This window comes from Podarcis melisellensis (assembly GCF_964234715.1).
Source record: "Podarcis melisellensis genome assembly, chromosome: 3".
In the NCBI taxonomy this organism is placed as follows: Eukaryota; Metazoa; Chordata; class Lepidosauria; order Squamata; family Lacertidae; genus Podarcis; species Podarcis melisellensis.
Window position 1 is genome coordinate 18,019,840 of NC_138530.1, and position 16,939 is coordinate 18,036,778.

At 44.5% G+C, this 16,939-nt stretch overlaps 1 protein-coding gene across 6 annotated transcripts in view; it reads right to left on the bottom strand.

Moving 5' to 3' along the window:
* Positions 1–16,236, bottom strand: part of ANAPC1 (anaphase promoting complex subunit 1) — a 61,940-nt gene extending 45,704 nt beyond the window's left edge. The window contains exons 1-16 of one of the 6 annotated variants that reach the window (XM_081903633.1): positions 16,091–16,236; positions 14,380–14,616; positions 13,292–13,453; positions 11,976–12,027; positions 11,609–11,712; positions 10,871–10,953; positions 9,845–9,906; positions 8,135–8,280; positions 6,566–6,786; positions 4,712–4,918; positions 3,528–3,623; positions 2,542–2,632; positions 2,365–2,430; positions 1,794–1,931; positions 905–1,045; positions 186–246 (exon numbers count right to left, since the gene is read on the bottom strand). In XM_081903633.1, the coding sequence (XP_081759759.1) occupies positions 186–246; positions 905–1,045; positions 1,794–1,931; positions 2,365–2,430; positions 2,542–2,632; positions 3,528–3,623; positions 4,712–4,918; positions 6,566–6,786; positions 8,135–8,280; positions 9,845–9,906; positions 10,871–10,953; positions 11,609–11,712; positions 11,976–12,027; positions 13,292–13,453; positions 14,380–14,592 (1,843 nt within the window). In that variant the 5' untranslated portion in view covers positions 14,593–14,616; positions 16,091–16,236. Of the gene's footprint in view, positions 1–185; positions 247–904; positions 1,046–1,793; positions 1,932–2,364; positions 2,431–2,541; positions 2,633–3,527; positions 3,624–4,711; positions 4,919–6,565; positions 6,787–8,134; positions 8,284–9,832; positions 9,907–10,870; positions 10,954–11,608; positions 11,713–11,975; positions 12,028–13,291; positions 13,454–14,379; positions 14,617–16,090 lie in introns of all 6 variants that reach the window. The other 5 variants (XM_081903632.1, XM_081903634.1, XM_081903631.1 and 2 more) reach the window with 5 other exon arrangements.
* Between the last annotated feature and the right edge of the window lie 703 nt (positions 16,237–16,939).

Here is a 16,939-nt window from a genome sequence, read left to right on the forward strand (position 1 = left end):
GAGACTTCAGAGAAGCGTGACTAGCCCAAGGTCACCCAGCAGCTGCATGTGGAGGAGCGGAGACACGAACCTGGTTCACCAGATTACGAGACTACCGCTCTTAACCACTACACCACACTGGTGAGACAAAGGGGGGGGAGCTCACAAGCAAGAACAAAAAAACGTATTATTATTCAATATCATACCTAATTCTGAAGTTGCAATTTCTGGGATGGTAATTCTGACCATGGAGCCACTACTGAGTTCCTGAGAGAAGAAAAACATCAACAACAGGTGAATTATCTAGCATACGCCATTCACATAAACTAAAGTGATCAGTTTAACATGATCAAGAGACCCATGGACAATCAAAAGCATGGTCCTTTTCTTTTGGCAAGAGATCCACAAAGGGAAGAATATAAAAAAGGGGGAAAGGAAAGATCCTTAACACCACGGTTTCACTCTCTCTGCTGCTCATCAACAAGCAAACTGTGGTGAACCAGAAAGTTTATTTGTTAAACCCAGAACGAGAAAGAGAGAGACAAAGCTCACGAACACTGGGATTAAGTTTTAGATTAATGCATGGATGAGCAAGGATTTGAAATTGCGTTTCCCAGAACCAAGCTGGAAACCTTTCAGATACAGGACGATGAAGACAAGAACGAGCCGTCTTAAGAACAGCTTCTTCTCCAGAGCGATCTCGGCCCTGAATGGGAAGCCTGGACTTTGAAAGTCATCTAATCTTCCTTGCTGTACTATACTGTATTGTTTTAATTAGTGTTTTTATGGAGCAAGAGGGGGCAATGACAATAAAGATATTATTATTATTATTATTATTATTATTATTATTATTATTATTAACTACTGTGCCACACTGTGCCTCGACTGAGGTCAGCTAACTCTCTATCCACAGAACGCTACTTACCAGAGTCACTCTGTTCTGGACAGGATCTCTCACAGAATGAATAAAAGTTGAAAGTTGCTGAAAAGTGCAATCATCAATGTAAGATGAATTTTGAAGTTTGGAAGAATCCCTCAGCTCTGGAACAGGGGACAACACTCCCTGCTTAAAAGGGGGGCAAATATTAAAATCTTTTAGCACTATTCTCAACAGCCCAGATTCAGGTTTAAACTAAACAAATTTCCTTAGCAGGTTCAGAAAGATATGAATCGAGCTGCGACTACAGTTTCCTTACAATTTGTTTGTTTGTTTACAATATTTAAATACATCGAATACAGAAATAAATCACAACGGACAGAAACAATGGATTAACATTCACTGCCTTAAGATTGCAATTTTTAAAGACCTGGGAAAACAAAAAGGTCTTCATAGAACGAAAAGACCATAAAGAAAATAGCAAGCAAGTCTCTTTGGAGAGGGCATTCCACCATCAGGGGGCCACCACGGAGCAGGTCCTCTTCCTAGTTGCTACAAGTCTCTTTTCCCTTGGCAAAGTCACCCAGAGCTGGGCTTCTGAAAAGCATCTCAAGGTTCAGGCAGGTATATGTGGGAGAAGGTGAGCTTCCGGCTACCTTTGTTGCCCACTCTAAAGGGCTATGAAGGTCAAAACTAGGATTTAGAATTGGGACTTCCAGGGCATGTGTCTGCAATCCGTGGTGTCTGAGCAGAATGCCAAGAACCATACTTTTCATTTAAAGCCTTCCACCTGACCCTTACGTGGCTAGCTTTTGTGGGCCTCATTTCTCCCCAAAGAGCCCTCCCCACAAGTCCCCATTCTGTGTCCAAACACAAACAGGGCAATAGTGACAGTGATGATCTATATACCCACACAGGAAACAGCAGAGCCCCTCACCTCATCTAAGGGTCCAAGGTGCTTGTTCAAGGGCTTGGAAGGCGTATTGGCATTGTCCAGAGGGGTGCTGGGGCGAGGCATCTGATTGGACATCGTCAGTGACGGAGCTGGCAAACCAGGTATAAAAACCTTCCCTACCTTGTAAGGGGCGAGAAATGAAGAAGCTAAGTAGAGTTGCAAGAGAGAGAGAGCTTTGAAAGTCCAAAGTGTCCCTAAAAATACAAGCCTAGCAACGAATGCAATGCTAGGATTTAGTTGTAAGTAATAAATAACCATCTTTTGCCTCTAGCTGCTTCCCCCCACAGAAGGGAACAAAGTCCTTGGAAATTAAAAGGTTGCCAACCCGCAAACTAGAGCAGGGTTTCCCAAACTAGGGTCTCCAGCTGTTTTTTGGACTACAACTCCCATCATCCCTAGCTTGCAGGACCAGTGGATGATGGGAATTGTAGTCCAGAAACAGCTGTTTGGGAAACCCTGAGCTAGAGGAAAAGTTTTTGAGGTTTCTTTGCTTGGTTTGCAACCGAGTAGCATATACATTTTATGAAATGAACACTATAAAACAAACACTTACCCGAACCACTCCGGTGTACAGGACTAAGTTTCCATTGCTTTCCAGAACCAGCATTGTGTCAATGCTCTGTAAAGGCCAAAAGAAAGAGAGTAAATTCATCCGCTGGCATTTGAACACATGCGATCAAGTGGCCTTAAGCCTGTCTGCACACTCTACATTTCACAGTCTCATACTTACTTCCACTGGAGCTGCATCCTTTGCCGGGATGTTGGTGACAGAGCCAAAGATCAACTGCGACATGTCGTTACTCTGTTGAAACTTTACACAGCTGAACACCAGGGGAGGAAAAAAGCAAAACCTCATACAAAGAAATCTCTCCAGTATTACTTTTGCACTGCAGTTTTCCAAAAAATATCATTGCTGCCAGCTGGGAAGGCTAGTAATGCTTATATATAATATATATAAATATTGAATAAATGCTGCTGCTTGACTTGAAGCACCATGTTTAGAGAGGAACTTGGTTTCATCATCAAACCCAAGCTTGGTAAAGGAAACTTTTTGATACCATATCCGAAATGGCAAGCCGTGGTTTGTAACTGGACAACAAACGAGAATAAAAAATGACGGTTGGTACTTTCTATGATTTTTGCATGTCTGAATTGACAAACCATCATTAGGGGGAACTGCTTCACCTCTGGAAAGCCCTCCAGCATAGAAATGAAAATGATGAGTAATAGGAAATGAAAACTGAGAAGCAGTCAGAACCAAGTGCTCGTGGTAAACAATTAACAATGGCTTATTATTTGCCATACTGCTTGTATGGCGAAATGCTTCTAAGCAGTTTATGCTATAAAATCAATTATACAATTCCTACGTAATTAAAATATACAATAACAATTTCATAAGAGTGTTTAAACATTTTAAATTAATGCATACAAGCCAGTTAAAAAGGCTGACAATTAAAACAGTTTAAAAACAGTTAAAGCATTAAGATCAGAAGTTCACGTTCAGGGGAAAGCTTGCCTAAACAAGAGCCAGCGGAATGCCAATACTGATGGGGCCTCTCGTATGTCTGTAATATTTCTCATTTACCATGATATGCGAATGAGACCCTTTTCTGAATGCTAAAACTGGGATTTGCAATAATATTCAGCTCTCTTTTGGCTATGTTTCCAGTATTTTAGACAACAATTCGAGAAAGTCACATATCGAAATGCACTTACCGTAACTGAAGCTGAGACTCCACTAAGTAGCACAAAAACTTTTGCCCACAAAGGTCAGTCGTAATAAATACTTTGGAAGCTTGAGAATTCTTCTCTCTGTCAATATTCAAATAATCAAAAGAAGAATAAAGTTAAGCTTACTCAAATAAAGTTTACAAATTAAACTGTAGATTATTTTATGCTTCCCTAACAGAGCAATCCTAGGCGTAGGAAAATCTTCCCCGTTTTATTTCATCTCTGAATCCATTTTGCACAATCAGAGTTTTGCAGTCTGCAATCTGGGTGTGAGCTTTACTAAAGCTTTCCTAACAGAGCAAACTAACTCTTCTAGCACAACTGAAAGAAATGGAATGCATCGAGAACGAAACAATAGGAGATATGGTCAAGCACAGTAGTGTCACAGGGGTCTCCCCCAACAACTCTTAATGAACCAGAGCTCCTAGAATACTTTAGGGAAACCCATGACTGCCCAAAATGGTATATCACGCTGTTTTGAACGTACAGTGTGAATGTGGCAGACATCTATTGCGAATAGATTTGTGTCAATCTGAAATTTTTCTTTGGTTTATTACGGTAGAAGTATGATGCCTGAGTTTTGAGTTTCCTCTTCCCTCCTTGTTCCTTTTCCCTTGTGTGCTGTATTCTTATTAATTTGTTTGTTTGTTTATTATAATGTAAGCTTGTGGGTAGGGAATGTCTTGTTCTGATTTAATGTAAGCCACTGTGGGAGACATTTTTGGCTGAAGAGCGGGGTACAAATACTCTAAAATAAATAAATAAAACGTTGACATAACTTAAAATATGACATGGGATCCTCCATTATGAATCTTGCTTGACCTTGGCAATAGCACGCCCACCCTGCGTGTGCTTTCAAGCAACTAACATACAGAAAGGCATTCCGCCTCTGGGAGCAGTGGCAGAACAGATCTCCCCAAGTTTTTTCTTCTTACTTCAGAGCAGCCATTGGGGTGGGATGAGGCACCCCAATTTTTAACATTTCCGGGTGGATACCACGCTCGGCTTCTTAACTCTGCTTTTACTGGCGGACAGGCACGTCAGTTCAGACACATACTTGCAATGCTATTCTATCCTCCAAACTTTACAAACAATAAAACGCCCCACTCAAGAGAAAGCAGCCCCCTGATGTTCAGACCCCTTGCTGAATAGATAGGATTATTCCAAACCTTGTGGTAGTGAAGGCCTCCGTCCATAGATGGTCTATGCAAAGCTCTGGAACAATGAGTTCCGTTTCCGGGGCGAAGAATGAGTCCATCGCACTGTTTGGAGAATGGCAGGCACTGTGTCTCCTGGGAGACTGTGCATGGTTGGAGAAGTTGAATCTCTGCACTCCTGAGAACGAATGCACCCCTAAGGCTGGGGAGTGAGATCGGCTGTGAAAAGAAAACCATTTCCCCCGGTGATGAGTTACATGCCCAACACCCCTTTTTTCCACCAGAAAGCCAAGGTGCTCACACTTCCAAGAGAGGAGGAGATCTACGTTTTAATTCTCCACTTCAGATCTTCAACTATGAACTCATGGGCTTCTGGAAAGCGGCTATCTTTCAGCAGGCACCAGGGTGTATGATACGGAGATTAAAAAAAATACTGGCCTCACTTTCCACAATGAGCAAGGGGATCCAAAGAGCTGTGTGGCAGCCACAGCGGCTTCCAACACAGTGTAAGAGACTGCAGCCTGGATGGAAAACTGATGCCATCCTTAAGTTTGTACGGAACTGCTTGAAGATTGCACTTGGGGTGATGGGGAAGAGGAGGCGGCTCTTAGGATCCTGTTTAAGGACTATATAGTGGTACCTCGGGTTAAGTACTTAATTCGTTCCGTTCTTAACCTGAAACTGTTCTTAACCTGAAGCACCACTTTAGCTAATGGGACCTCCTGCTGCTGCTGTGCCGCCGGAGCCCGATTTCTGTTCTTATCCTGAAGCAAAGTTCTTAACCTGAAGCACTATTTCTGGGTTAGCAGAGTCTGTAACCTGAAGTGTCTGTAACCTGAAGTGTCTGTAACCCGAGGTACCACTGTAGTTGGCTTAAAACTAACTAAGGTTAGCATCACTCCACTCCAATAATTTGAGCGCCAGGTGAGATCCTGCTATCACCCTTTTCAGGATGAAAGGTCTTAACCTGAAGCACTATTTCTGGGTTAGCAGAGTGTGTAACCTGAAGCGTATGTAACCCGAGGTACCACTGTAATTAGAACTACAGGCAACAGGTTTTATTGGAATGTGTGAATGTGGCCGTGTAGCACTGCAAGAAGGAAGCAATAGGCCCCTAACACCAAGGAGCATACAATCTAAGCCTTCACCAACCTCCAGATGTTTTGCATTACAACTCCCAACAGCCAGCACAGAAATATTTCTTAAGGTAATGTTCTTTGCAGCTGTGGCCAGGAATTGACAAGGCGATTAACGTTCCAAGGGGGCAGGGAACCTCTACAGCAGCGTTTCCAAAATGTGGAATGTGGAAACTGCAACGTCCCTATCACAGTTTCACAATGTAGGAAGAGTGAAAATGGGAGTTGTGTTCAACACAGCACTAAGGCAGGGTCCCATTAGCGCAAGGATTACTGCTAGCAGAATGGGATTCTCCAAACCTCTCCTTCACCCAACTGCCCCCTAAATCTGCTCGAGGGATTCCCCCAAACTCTCCAGACCAGATTCGGGAAGTGTGCAGGGCGTGCATGGGCAAGTTCCATTGCACTCATGCTAATCTTCGCATGAATAAGGCCAAGTTAGCTGAATACCACCTGAGAGTCTTAATTTGCCCTGGTGGGAGAGAAAGGTTGGTGACCCAACAAGATCTGAGAGGCTAAAATCTGCTAGGGAAGCTGAAGAGCAGCGAATGCATTTCAGCTTACGAAAGATATGATCCCAACACACGGGAGCTCAGCCTCCACAACCCTTTAAGGCTGGAATCTGAAGCTGCAACCACCCGCAGAAGATTTCAGTAAGCCAGGATTTGTAGCATGCATGGTTCCCCCGTATAGTTCTTTGCAAATCGAAAACCAAAGCTTACCAGCCTACCTTAGAGCTGCCATGTTGGATATGGAGGGTGATCGGGAGTGAATGCTGGGGGACGATGCTGACCTGCTCTGACTGTGAATAGAGGAATAGTTCTGGAACGGGGAAGCCACGGGCGAGTCGCCCTTAGAGAGGCTCCGAAGGTGGACTGTGAAGGAGCTGCTGGCGGCCGCATTCTGAGGGGTCCCCACCTGCTCGGAGAATTTCAAGACAGCGCTTTGCTCCTGCAGAGAAGAGCACAACAACAAAAATCGGCTTATGTTGTTCGAAACTGCATAGCTTTTACGTAACAGGATACCTTGAAGTACAGACCTAATTTTAAAACATAGAAACATAGAATTGTAGAGTTGGAAGGGACCCTGAGGCAGTGGTGTAGCGTGGGTTGTCAGCACCCGGGGCAAGGCAAGTAATTTGTGCCCCCTAACCCGTGGATTTGCGCCCCCTAACCCGTGGATTTGCGCCCCCTAACCCTAACCTAACCCTAACCCCCAGATGTTGCACCCGGTGCGGCTGGGCCCCCCTGCACCCCCCACGCTACGCCACTGCCCTGAGGAGCCCAACCCCCTGCAATGCAGGAAGATGCAACTGACCCATATAGGGATTGAACCTGCAACCTTGGTGTTACCAGCACCACGCTCTAAGCCACTGAGCTATCCAGGCTCAGTAACATGAAATGTATCCAAAGTTTAAGGGGCCAACTAAACAAGGAGAGGAGAGGTCCAGGGTCATAAAAAAACATAAGAAGAACCCTACTGGATCCAGCCAAAGGTCCATATAACCCTTCTTCTTCTTCTTCTTCTTCTTCTTCTTCTTCTTCTTCTTCTTCTTCTTTGGTATCACTCATAGCTGAGTAAGATTGTTTTCCATGAAAACAGCCTTAACAGTGAGTCTGTAAGTGACTGTGGAGGCCAATTCTGGATCCACATGTCCTTCCACAGTGGGGGCATAGGTTTCCAGGCGAGATTTGATCATGGCGACAGTTTGCCAAGCATGCCTTCCTCTTAGCACGCTTCTCCCTTTCATCCTGAGTTTGAGTGTTTTCAAAGCCTTTGGTAAAGGGCTGTTCTCCAACTGGAGCACTCACAGGCCAGTGTTTCCCAGTTACAGTATTGGTGTTTATACTACATTTTTAAAGATTTGCCTTGAGAAAGTCTTTAAACCTCTTTTGTTGGCCACCAGCATTACACTTTCCATTTTAAAGTTCGGAATAGAGCAGTTGCTTTGGAAGACGATAATCGGGCATCCGCATGACATGACCAGTCCAACAAAGTTGATGTTGAAGAATCTGGTGATCTTTGCTTCCCTATAACCCAGCACCCTGCTCTCAAAGTGGGCAAACAGATGTCTATGGGAAGCCTCCATGCAGGACCTGAGTGCCACAACTTATGATTTTGAGCAACTACATACAGAGGCACCCCACCTCTGACAACAGTGGCAGCACAGATCCCCCCAGGTTTTTCTCCTTTCTTCAGAGCAGTCATTGCGGTGGGACGAGGTATTGGAACTGGATCAAGGAAGCAGAGCCTGCTAGTTTTTAACATTTCCACATGGATCCTGCGCTTGGGTCCTTACCTCTGCTTTTACTCGACGAAGCGCCCAGATGGTATGCACACTCTGAGTGGCATCGTACGTCATTAGGATGGAAGGCTCAGCGTTGAGGAAAACAATTCTCATCGAATAGTCAGCAACGTACTGTACTCTGGCAGAGCCAAACAAACCTGCTAAGCGGGAGAAAAGTCAGGTTAGCCACTGTCAGGGAACTGACATCGGAGCCAGAAGTGGAGGCAGGGCTCCCAAGCGATGCCGGAGAAGGGCTGAGCAGGGACAGAGGGGACTCATCGGCTGGGGAAGGAAATCAGCATAACACCAGGGATAAAGGGGGGCGGATGGGGGAATCGGAGAGAGGGCTCCAGGACTCTTCGCTCGAGACCAGCGGGGAGGGCACAGGTCCTCCACTGCCCACACCCACCCTGCGCAGAAGACTTCCGCGCAAGGAAAGCAGGCGTAGACTTGGTGTCAAAGAACGTCTTTGCTGGAAGAAGTTCAAGAAACGCCCACTGACGGATTCTGCTAGTGACTGAACAGCCACGAAGTCAAGGGCTGTCCAGCCAGGAAAGGTTTAACCAGGCTACCTAGCCAGGAGTGGCGGCAACTTACGCACGAGCAACCCCATATAACCATTACAGCCACCTAAGAAAAAAGGCCGGGCAGGAGACATAGTTCAAAAACAACATGTGCACACCATCGTAAACATTGGCAACATGGAGAAGGCAGGAGTGTGGTGGTGCAGAACTAATGTGGGGCCTTGTGGGGCTGTAGTAATATGCCTTTGCTTGGGTTATTTTCAGCTGTGGAGACTTATCTGTCTATTTCAACATTAAAAAAACCTCTATCAAGGTACAGTAAGTCACCTGCATTTTAGAGGATGAGAAACAAGTCCCAATAATATATTAACAAAATGAATGCGCACATTTCAGCAGAAGGCTAATTACAAAAACCTCTTCCTGGCATTCCCAATATGGATTATTTTAAAATTTAGAGGGCAGAATTAACCTCTTGAATTTAATCACAACTACATTTTCCTGAGATGTTCACAAGCTCAGCACTGTAAGATAGTTGCATATACATTGTATTGTAACATTTAAAAAATGGTATAAAAGGGTAGTTTATAAATATAATCAATGTCTTTTGTCCTGACCCCTTGGAAAGTATGAAAGTATTTCTCCTGTGTGTGCTTGTTAGGGGTACACCCCCCTTTTAATTTTCTAATTCTACTACCATTAATGCAACAGAGAGTTGAAACGTCTTCAGCAAAATGTCTTTTACTAAGATAAACGCTCAAAGGTTTCTTTTTGGATTTTGGTCTCCTCAATCAATCACATGACAGTCCTTGCAAATACTATAATTGAGGCCTCCAGAGAAAGAGGAAGTGCCAGGATTTCCCCTGTACTTTAATCTATTTCCACGACCTGCTAAATTTTATAACTAATAATTAGTGCCCAGGTTGGTTTGCTTTTTCCCTCCTCTCTCCTAATCCCTTTACCTCTTGTGCCCTGACTTTTTGATTGTAAGACTTAGATTTTTGCTGCTCTGCGAGCTTGGTTCTCCTAAATAGCAGAGCAAAAAATGCTCAATCGATGAAGCAATTAGTGTTCCAAATTCCTAAATGTCACCAAAAGCAGGGACCAGCAAAACGTTAGTCAAGCATCTCCGAATACTGCTCAGCTGGACTTGTTTTTCCTCCTTGTTTTTAAGAATTACATATTTTACCTGCTGACTTACAAACCATTGGTGTTATTTCATCTAACGGATGCAGCATGCTGAACATGGTGGGCAAAGGTTCTCTGAAAAGAAAATGGGGCAAAATATTAAGCACTGCAGGCAAAACGGAGAGCAGCAACTAAAGGCTGCAGTCCTAACCTGATTTACCTGGGAGTAAGCGCCACTGAATTCAATGGTGCTTACTTCTGAGTAGACATGGTTAGGATTAGTCTTAACTCAGTACATCATCCTAAATGTATCATGAACTGGTAAATAACAGGTTTGAATATAACAGCTGACTGTAGCTTGGCAAACCAGGAAGTGTCCCCTGAAGCTGGGAACATAAAGGGAGGCAGGAAAGAGACACGCTCATTCCCAGTCCTCCAAACCACAACTCAGAAGATCAGAGAATATGACAGCCTGTATGTGTGGACTTTAATAAGTTAGGATCACATTCAGAAATCGTTTTTAAGTTGGTTTATGCTTTTAATTTATTTTTAATTTGAAACTTTGAAATGTAACCCCCAAAAAGCAAGATAGGTAAATAAACAAAGTGTGGGACATTATATCTCAGAATATACAGAACAGAACAGCCCTACTAATATTATGTTGTGCTTTGCACTCTTCGAACTGATACAGGTTACAATTCCAGGATGAGGCACGGCATAGTCACAAAAAACCTGGTTCTTGCAGATATTCATGCTGTCCAAATACCTGTGAATGCTTCTGGGGCTTTTCTGTTAAGTGACTGACACATTTGTATGTACTTTAAATTAATACTAATCTGCTGCAAAGATGCCTGCGTGTTTTTCAAGTCAGTTTATTTTCAAAGGGACACTTAGCACAACTTGGAAAATTCAGAAGTTAAAATCAGATTAAAAGGAAAATCTCATGAGATTTTTATCCACTCTGCTAAGGAATTATCCTGCCAAGAGACATGCCAAGGAATGAAGTTAAAGAGCCACAGAATGTGTGGGCCATCACATTTACTAAGGACACTGGACCAGCTTCTTACCATACAGTCAAGAATCAATAAAGTCTAATTACCTGGCTGGGCTAAGAGGCACTTCGTGCGAAGAACTGCTACGTTCAAACAGCAAGCCATATTTTGTTGGCCAGACATTGGCTACCTATATATATATACATACATATATATAAGTTATATTTTTAAAAACATTATTCACATGTTTATATCCGTGATATTTGAAAGCTTCTGATATTCAGCTAGCTGGCAAATAATGTCAAGGCTTTAGGTACCAGGCAGTGGCGTAGCATGGGTTGTCAGCACCCGGGGCAAGGCAAGTAATTTGTGCCCCCTAACCCGTGGATTTGCGCCCCCTAACCCTAACCCCCAAATGTTGCGCCCGGTGCGGCCGGCCCCCCCTGCACCCCCCACGCTATGCCACTGGTACCAGGACGCAAATGATTTCTGCTTTGTTTATAACATGGGTGGGGAACCAAAGGTCAAATACAGCCCTCCAGGTCTCTCTCTCTCCCATGGGACTGTCCCCAAGCCGCCCCCACCCCACAACCCATGCCCTTCGCCAGTCCTGCTTTTCCCCCTTCTTTTTTGCCTGGCTGGAATAGGTCCTTAAACTCGGATAATGCTTCTTACTGCCCTGCAAGGATGTCAGGAGCAGGTGTTGGGGGACAGTCAGCAATAAACTCACACGACTTCTGTTAAATTAAGTCTTTATTCAAAGAAATAAGACAGCTCAGGAGGCCAGGCTTAATAAGCACAGCAACTCTTCCCGATTTCTGAATTTGGTTTTCACATAAGCTTACCTGAAAGGGCAAAGAAGCAATGTGATCCTTTCCTTCAATGCTGTGGATATTTATGCAAGAGCTCTGTAATATACAGATACACTTTTCTACTATTTCGGTGCTATCTGAAATTGGGGAACAAATAAGCATAATTTAATAATCTTCCATTCAGCTACCCTTCTCCCAAAACCAGACTGCATTTCATACACTCGGTTTTGGGGAAACTATAGCATATTGCAACAGATGGTGCCTTTCAAGTTGGATCATTTATTACTGTTGTTTTTCATGTTTACGCCTGCAAGCAGATTTTAAACAACTCGTGAGGAGAGAAAAGTGAGGCATACGTATTTCCAGACTTCAAATGAAGCCTAATAAAAATGAAACATACCTTCCGTTTTGTCAGACTTATCCTTGGGTATAGAGAAATCACACCACAAAGCCTGAAACAAAATAAAAATATTCAGCAGGAAGAGTAAACCAGGTCTGGCTATCGGAAAGCTCGTTATTTGAAATCTCAGTTATCTGAACACAAAGAATTATACCCAAACCTCACTACACGAACAGCTGATTCAAATATCTGAACAGCCAAAGTTTGCCCACGTCTTCATTTGAGTTTTGCCGGTCAGGGGCAGCCATTTCAGGCAGAAACCACTTGCATTTACTATTTGCAAACTCCATCTGCAAGTGCCTATGCTTATTTTATTTCATTTACTTCCTTCAATGTATAGCCAGACCTTCCTCTTTTAATTATCCAAAGGTGGGTTACAATAAATACATAACACATCTGAGTCAGGACAACAAAAACATTTTTTTAAAAAAGTAAGAGAAGAATTATTTCCGCAAATATAATACTACACCAGGCAATACTGGCAAAATGACACAATCCACACACCAGAGCATTTCCTGTGTAATACACTCTTTTCACCTAAGTCACAATCTCCACTCATTTTCCATTCTCCTACCCCGCCTTATTCCTGACGGGATTCAGAAAACATTTTATAATCCTAACTATACTAATGAGTATGCAATAAAAATGCTCCTCTCTGCCCCCGTCATATTCTCTCCTCATCCAAGTAGTGCTGGGAGAGACTCCTGCCTAAAACCCTGAAGAGCTGCTGCCGTTCAGAGCAGACAATATTGAGGCAGATGGAAGGCTGCTTCCTATGTTGCTGCTTGCTTATATAAAAAGACCACACAACCCAAACTCCTGCATATCTGACTGGTCGTCTGCGCCACTGATCTGTTAGCTTCTGTTTGCCACTGTGCAGCTGCTTAGAGTCACACAGCTGTTTACATTCCTGGGCTTCCAGGCTATTGGAAGTCTCACAGAAGACGAGAGATGGATGTGATGTTAGTGGTTTCCTGTTCCTTTGTTCCTTTCAGTTGCTCTCTGCTTTCATAGAGAGAGGATGTATTTTTCTTTGCTGTCTGCGTAGCGAGAAATAAAACTCTTTAGCCATGTAGCCACAAATCTCATCACTTCCCTGTGCTGGAAACTCTGCTGAACGGGAATGTACCTGAGGCCTCATCAAATCCTCAGGTCATTAATTAACGTTGGAGGATAAGCTTTATCAACTTGGTCAAATGGAGATTCCGACAAGATCCCCCACAAGGCTTTCTCCTAAGCAAGTGCAAGGATAATTCTGGCCTCGGTTTCATATGCAACTTGCAGCTAAACCAGCTAAACCATGCCAGTTTCCATACCTGCAAAACAGGGCTGTCCACCGTAAACGCTTTGTAAACTGCAGAAGCTTGGCTTTTACTCCCTCTGCTCCAAATGACCATATTGCCGGCCACGTAAAGCTCTTCATCGTACTCAACTTCTTCGCCAACATCACTAATGCCCTTCCTTAGCTGCCAACTTTCCTAAAGGGGGGGGATGAATAAGAAATATTAGCAAATGCTGTGCATTATGCTTATTGGTGAAATTATTTTTCAAAGACTAGTAGGGAACAGAGAATGGTCCTAGCTAGTTGTAGTTACATTAAGCCGATATTGCCCTGATCAGTAAAAGTTGAACACATTTCAATTTGCATGGCCAGAAGGAGCACCAAAGTGATTTAAAGGGAAATTCTGGAACACTCTAGGTGGCTTCCAACAAAATATTAAAATACAATAGTCTATTAAACATTGAAAGCTTCCCTAACAGGGCCGTCTTCAGATGTCTTCTAAAAGTCTGGTAGTCGTTTTTCTCTTTGACATCTGGTGGGAGGGCGTTCCACAGGGCGGATGCCACTACCAAGAAGGCCCTCTGCCTGGTTCCCTGTAACTTGGCTTAGTAGAATGTGTCCTTTTATTTAAAATGCATCTCTGGGTTATTTGTGGGGCATAGGAATTCATTCATTCTTCTTCTTCTTCTTTTTCCCCAAAATATAGTCTGGTCCTCCACAAGGTCTGAGGGACAGTGGACCAGCCCCCTGCTGAAAAAGTTTGCTGACCCCTGACCTATCTGTTCATGTTATTAATGTTCCTTGCGTATTCACTCATCAATAAAATATCAAAATGTGTACCACCTATTCCTAGAAACTATTTTAACAGACCGTTGTATTTTCCCTTCACGTCTTCTCCTCTTCCCTTCCTCACCGGCTGATCATTTTGATTCAGAACCATAGAACTGGAAGGGACCATCCAGTCCAACCCCCTGCAATGTAGGAATCTTTTGCCCAACCTGGAACTCAAACCCACAACCCTGAGATTAAGAGCCTCATTTTCAAACCAACAGAGCTATTCCAACAGCACATTGGCACATAGGCTTTGTCTGGTTTAGATGCTGGCGCCAAAGGCAGCTCTACCTTGTGTTTCTCGTGGATCGTAACTTCCTGAAGGGATCCCACCAAACCAGCCGCTCCGTCCGACGACCAAAGTTCCGAGGCTGGTTGCAGCTGCCGAAGTTGCAGGTTCAGCGCATTCGGGTGGTGCTTGCAGTGGTCACGGCCAAAAGGGACAAACTCCTGCAAATCCCCTGCTGCAATCATCATTACCCTCTCTTCATAGATGTTCGACATGAGTTCCAAATATCAACATTATTTCTGAAGAAAGAGCCAATACAGAAACAGAGGTGGTTTCAAGTGTGACTTTTTCAGCATGCACAATGCTTCGACTCTCCCTTATTCATTTGGCTGCCCTCATTTATCATTATCATCACCAGTATGTCTTTGGTTTAAAAAATAAATAAAGGTGCCGGTACTCATATTGTGATAGAAGGGCCCTGTATACCTGAAGAAGTGTCTCCACCCTCATCGTTCAGCCCAGACATCCAAATCGGCCCTTTTATTGCACTGAAAATGATCAACCTACACTGAAACTGGAGCAAGCTTCTATAATGGAAGTGCACTGACTGGTGACAGATGCTGTGTATTAAAGGAGTATCTTATGGTTGACAGAGTAACCAACTGCACAGTCCTAACCATGTATCCTTAGAAATAAATCCTACGGACTTCAATAAGCTCACTCCTAAGCAACTGAGGTTAGGAGTGCAGCCTAAGTTAAGCACAGACTCCAAGCATATGTTCTAGGTTACACATTCCTCATAGAATTGTTGAGTTGCAGGAAGCACAACTGATGCTTACATCACAGGCGGCTATCCAACCTCTGCTTAAAAACTTCCAAGGAAGAGGATCCTTGGAATAACACACCACTTTGTGTCTATCTTGTCCTTTGGACATATGATGAATGGGCAACATAAAAAAAGAATAATATTGTGGTTATTTTGGGAACCCAACTCAACAACATTCACAGCGCAATCCTCTTATGTGTTTACAACTGGAAGTCCAACTGAGCTCAAAAGCATTTAACTCCCAAGGCAGGCTTTAGTGCTTCTTATGCTTTTTACAAATAAAATAGGGTTGTTGCTGCCGTTTGCAAACCCAAAAAGCTTGACACTTGTGCCTTCCCCCCCCTCCATACATCCTGCTTGAGGAGTCCCGGCAAGAAGAAAACTGGAAACCCCAATCGGACAAGGAAGAAAACACAGGTCACTGGGGTGCTTTTCTCTACCAAAGAGATTGCTTTTTTATTGTTATGCATTTTTTATCGTGTGAAACACACACACACACACACACACGCAGCTTGCAATCTCAAGATGAAGGGCGGTATAAAAACTGAATGATAATAAAAGCAATAGCAATAACAACCACAATATATCCAATATTTAAATTATTATTGTAACTATTATTATTATTATTATTATTATTATTATTATTATTATTATTATTATTACTAGGACAGGGACAAATCACCCTGCCCTCCTCCGGGATCGATGAGCCGGGCGAGGCTGCAACCCCGCACACCTCTTTGCCCGGGAGGAGAGCCATGCCAGCCCGGCGGCTTCCTCACGCGCGCAGAGCACGCGCCGCGAGCGCGGGGCGGGGATGCAGATGCGCGCGCGATACGGAGCCCCGATTCCGCGCCGAAGGAAGCGAGCCGCGGGAAGGGATGGGTAACGGGTCCGAGGGAGGCTGGAGAGGCTGGGCTGGGGGGGGGGGCAACAACTAGCTGACGAACCTGAGTGACACAGGAAAGCGCGGTCGGCTGCGGGCCTGGGCTCCAGCGGCTCCTCCCGGTGTCTCTTGCCTGGGTAGCGGCGCGGTCTCCCTCCGAATTTCTCTCAGACGGGCGCCGCCATCTTGGGACTCCCATCACCGCCCGCGCGGCAGGCCGAGGGCGGGACTAGCGCGGGGGACGCCGCAAACTGGCCCGGGGGAGAAGCGCGGGAGTGGGGGGCGGGTGGGTTGGGGGTGTTCGGGGTTAGGGGGTTCCCCCAGCTGCTAGGGCTGCAAAGAGAGGGCAGGGCAGGGCAGGGCAACAGTCCCTGGAGAGGGCACGAGGACCAGTGACTAAATAAAAATCATTAAAAAATAAAAAATTGTCCAGCATCTTAAAAAGCAGAGACATCACCTTGCCAACAAAGGTCCGTATAGTAAAAGCTATGGTTTTCCCAGTAGTGATGTATGGAAGTGAGAACGGGACCATAAAGAAGGCTGATTAGCGAAGAATCGATGCTTTTGAATTATGTAGCTGGAGGAGACTCTTGAGAGTCCCATGGACTGCAAGAAGATCAAACCTCTCCATTCTGAAGGAAATCAGCCCTGTGTGCTCACTGGAAGGACAGATCCTGAAGCTCAGGCTCCAATACTTTGGCCACCTCATGAGAAGAGAAGACTCCCTGGAAAAGACCCTGATGTTGGGAAAGATGGAGGGCACAAGGAGAAGGGGACGACAGAGGACGAGATGGTTGGACAGTGTCTTCGAAGCTACCAGCATGAGTTTGACCAAACTGCAGGAGGCAGTGGAAGACAGGAGTGCCTGGCGTGCTCTGGTCCATGGGGTCACAAAGAGTCGGACACGACTAAA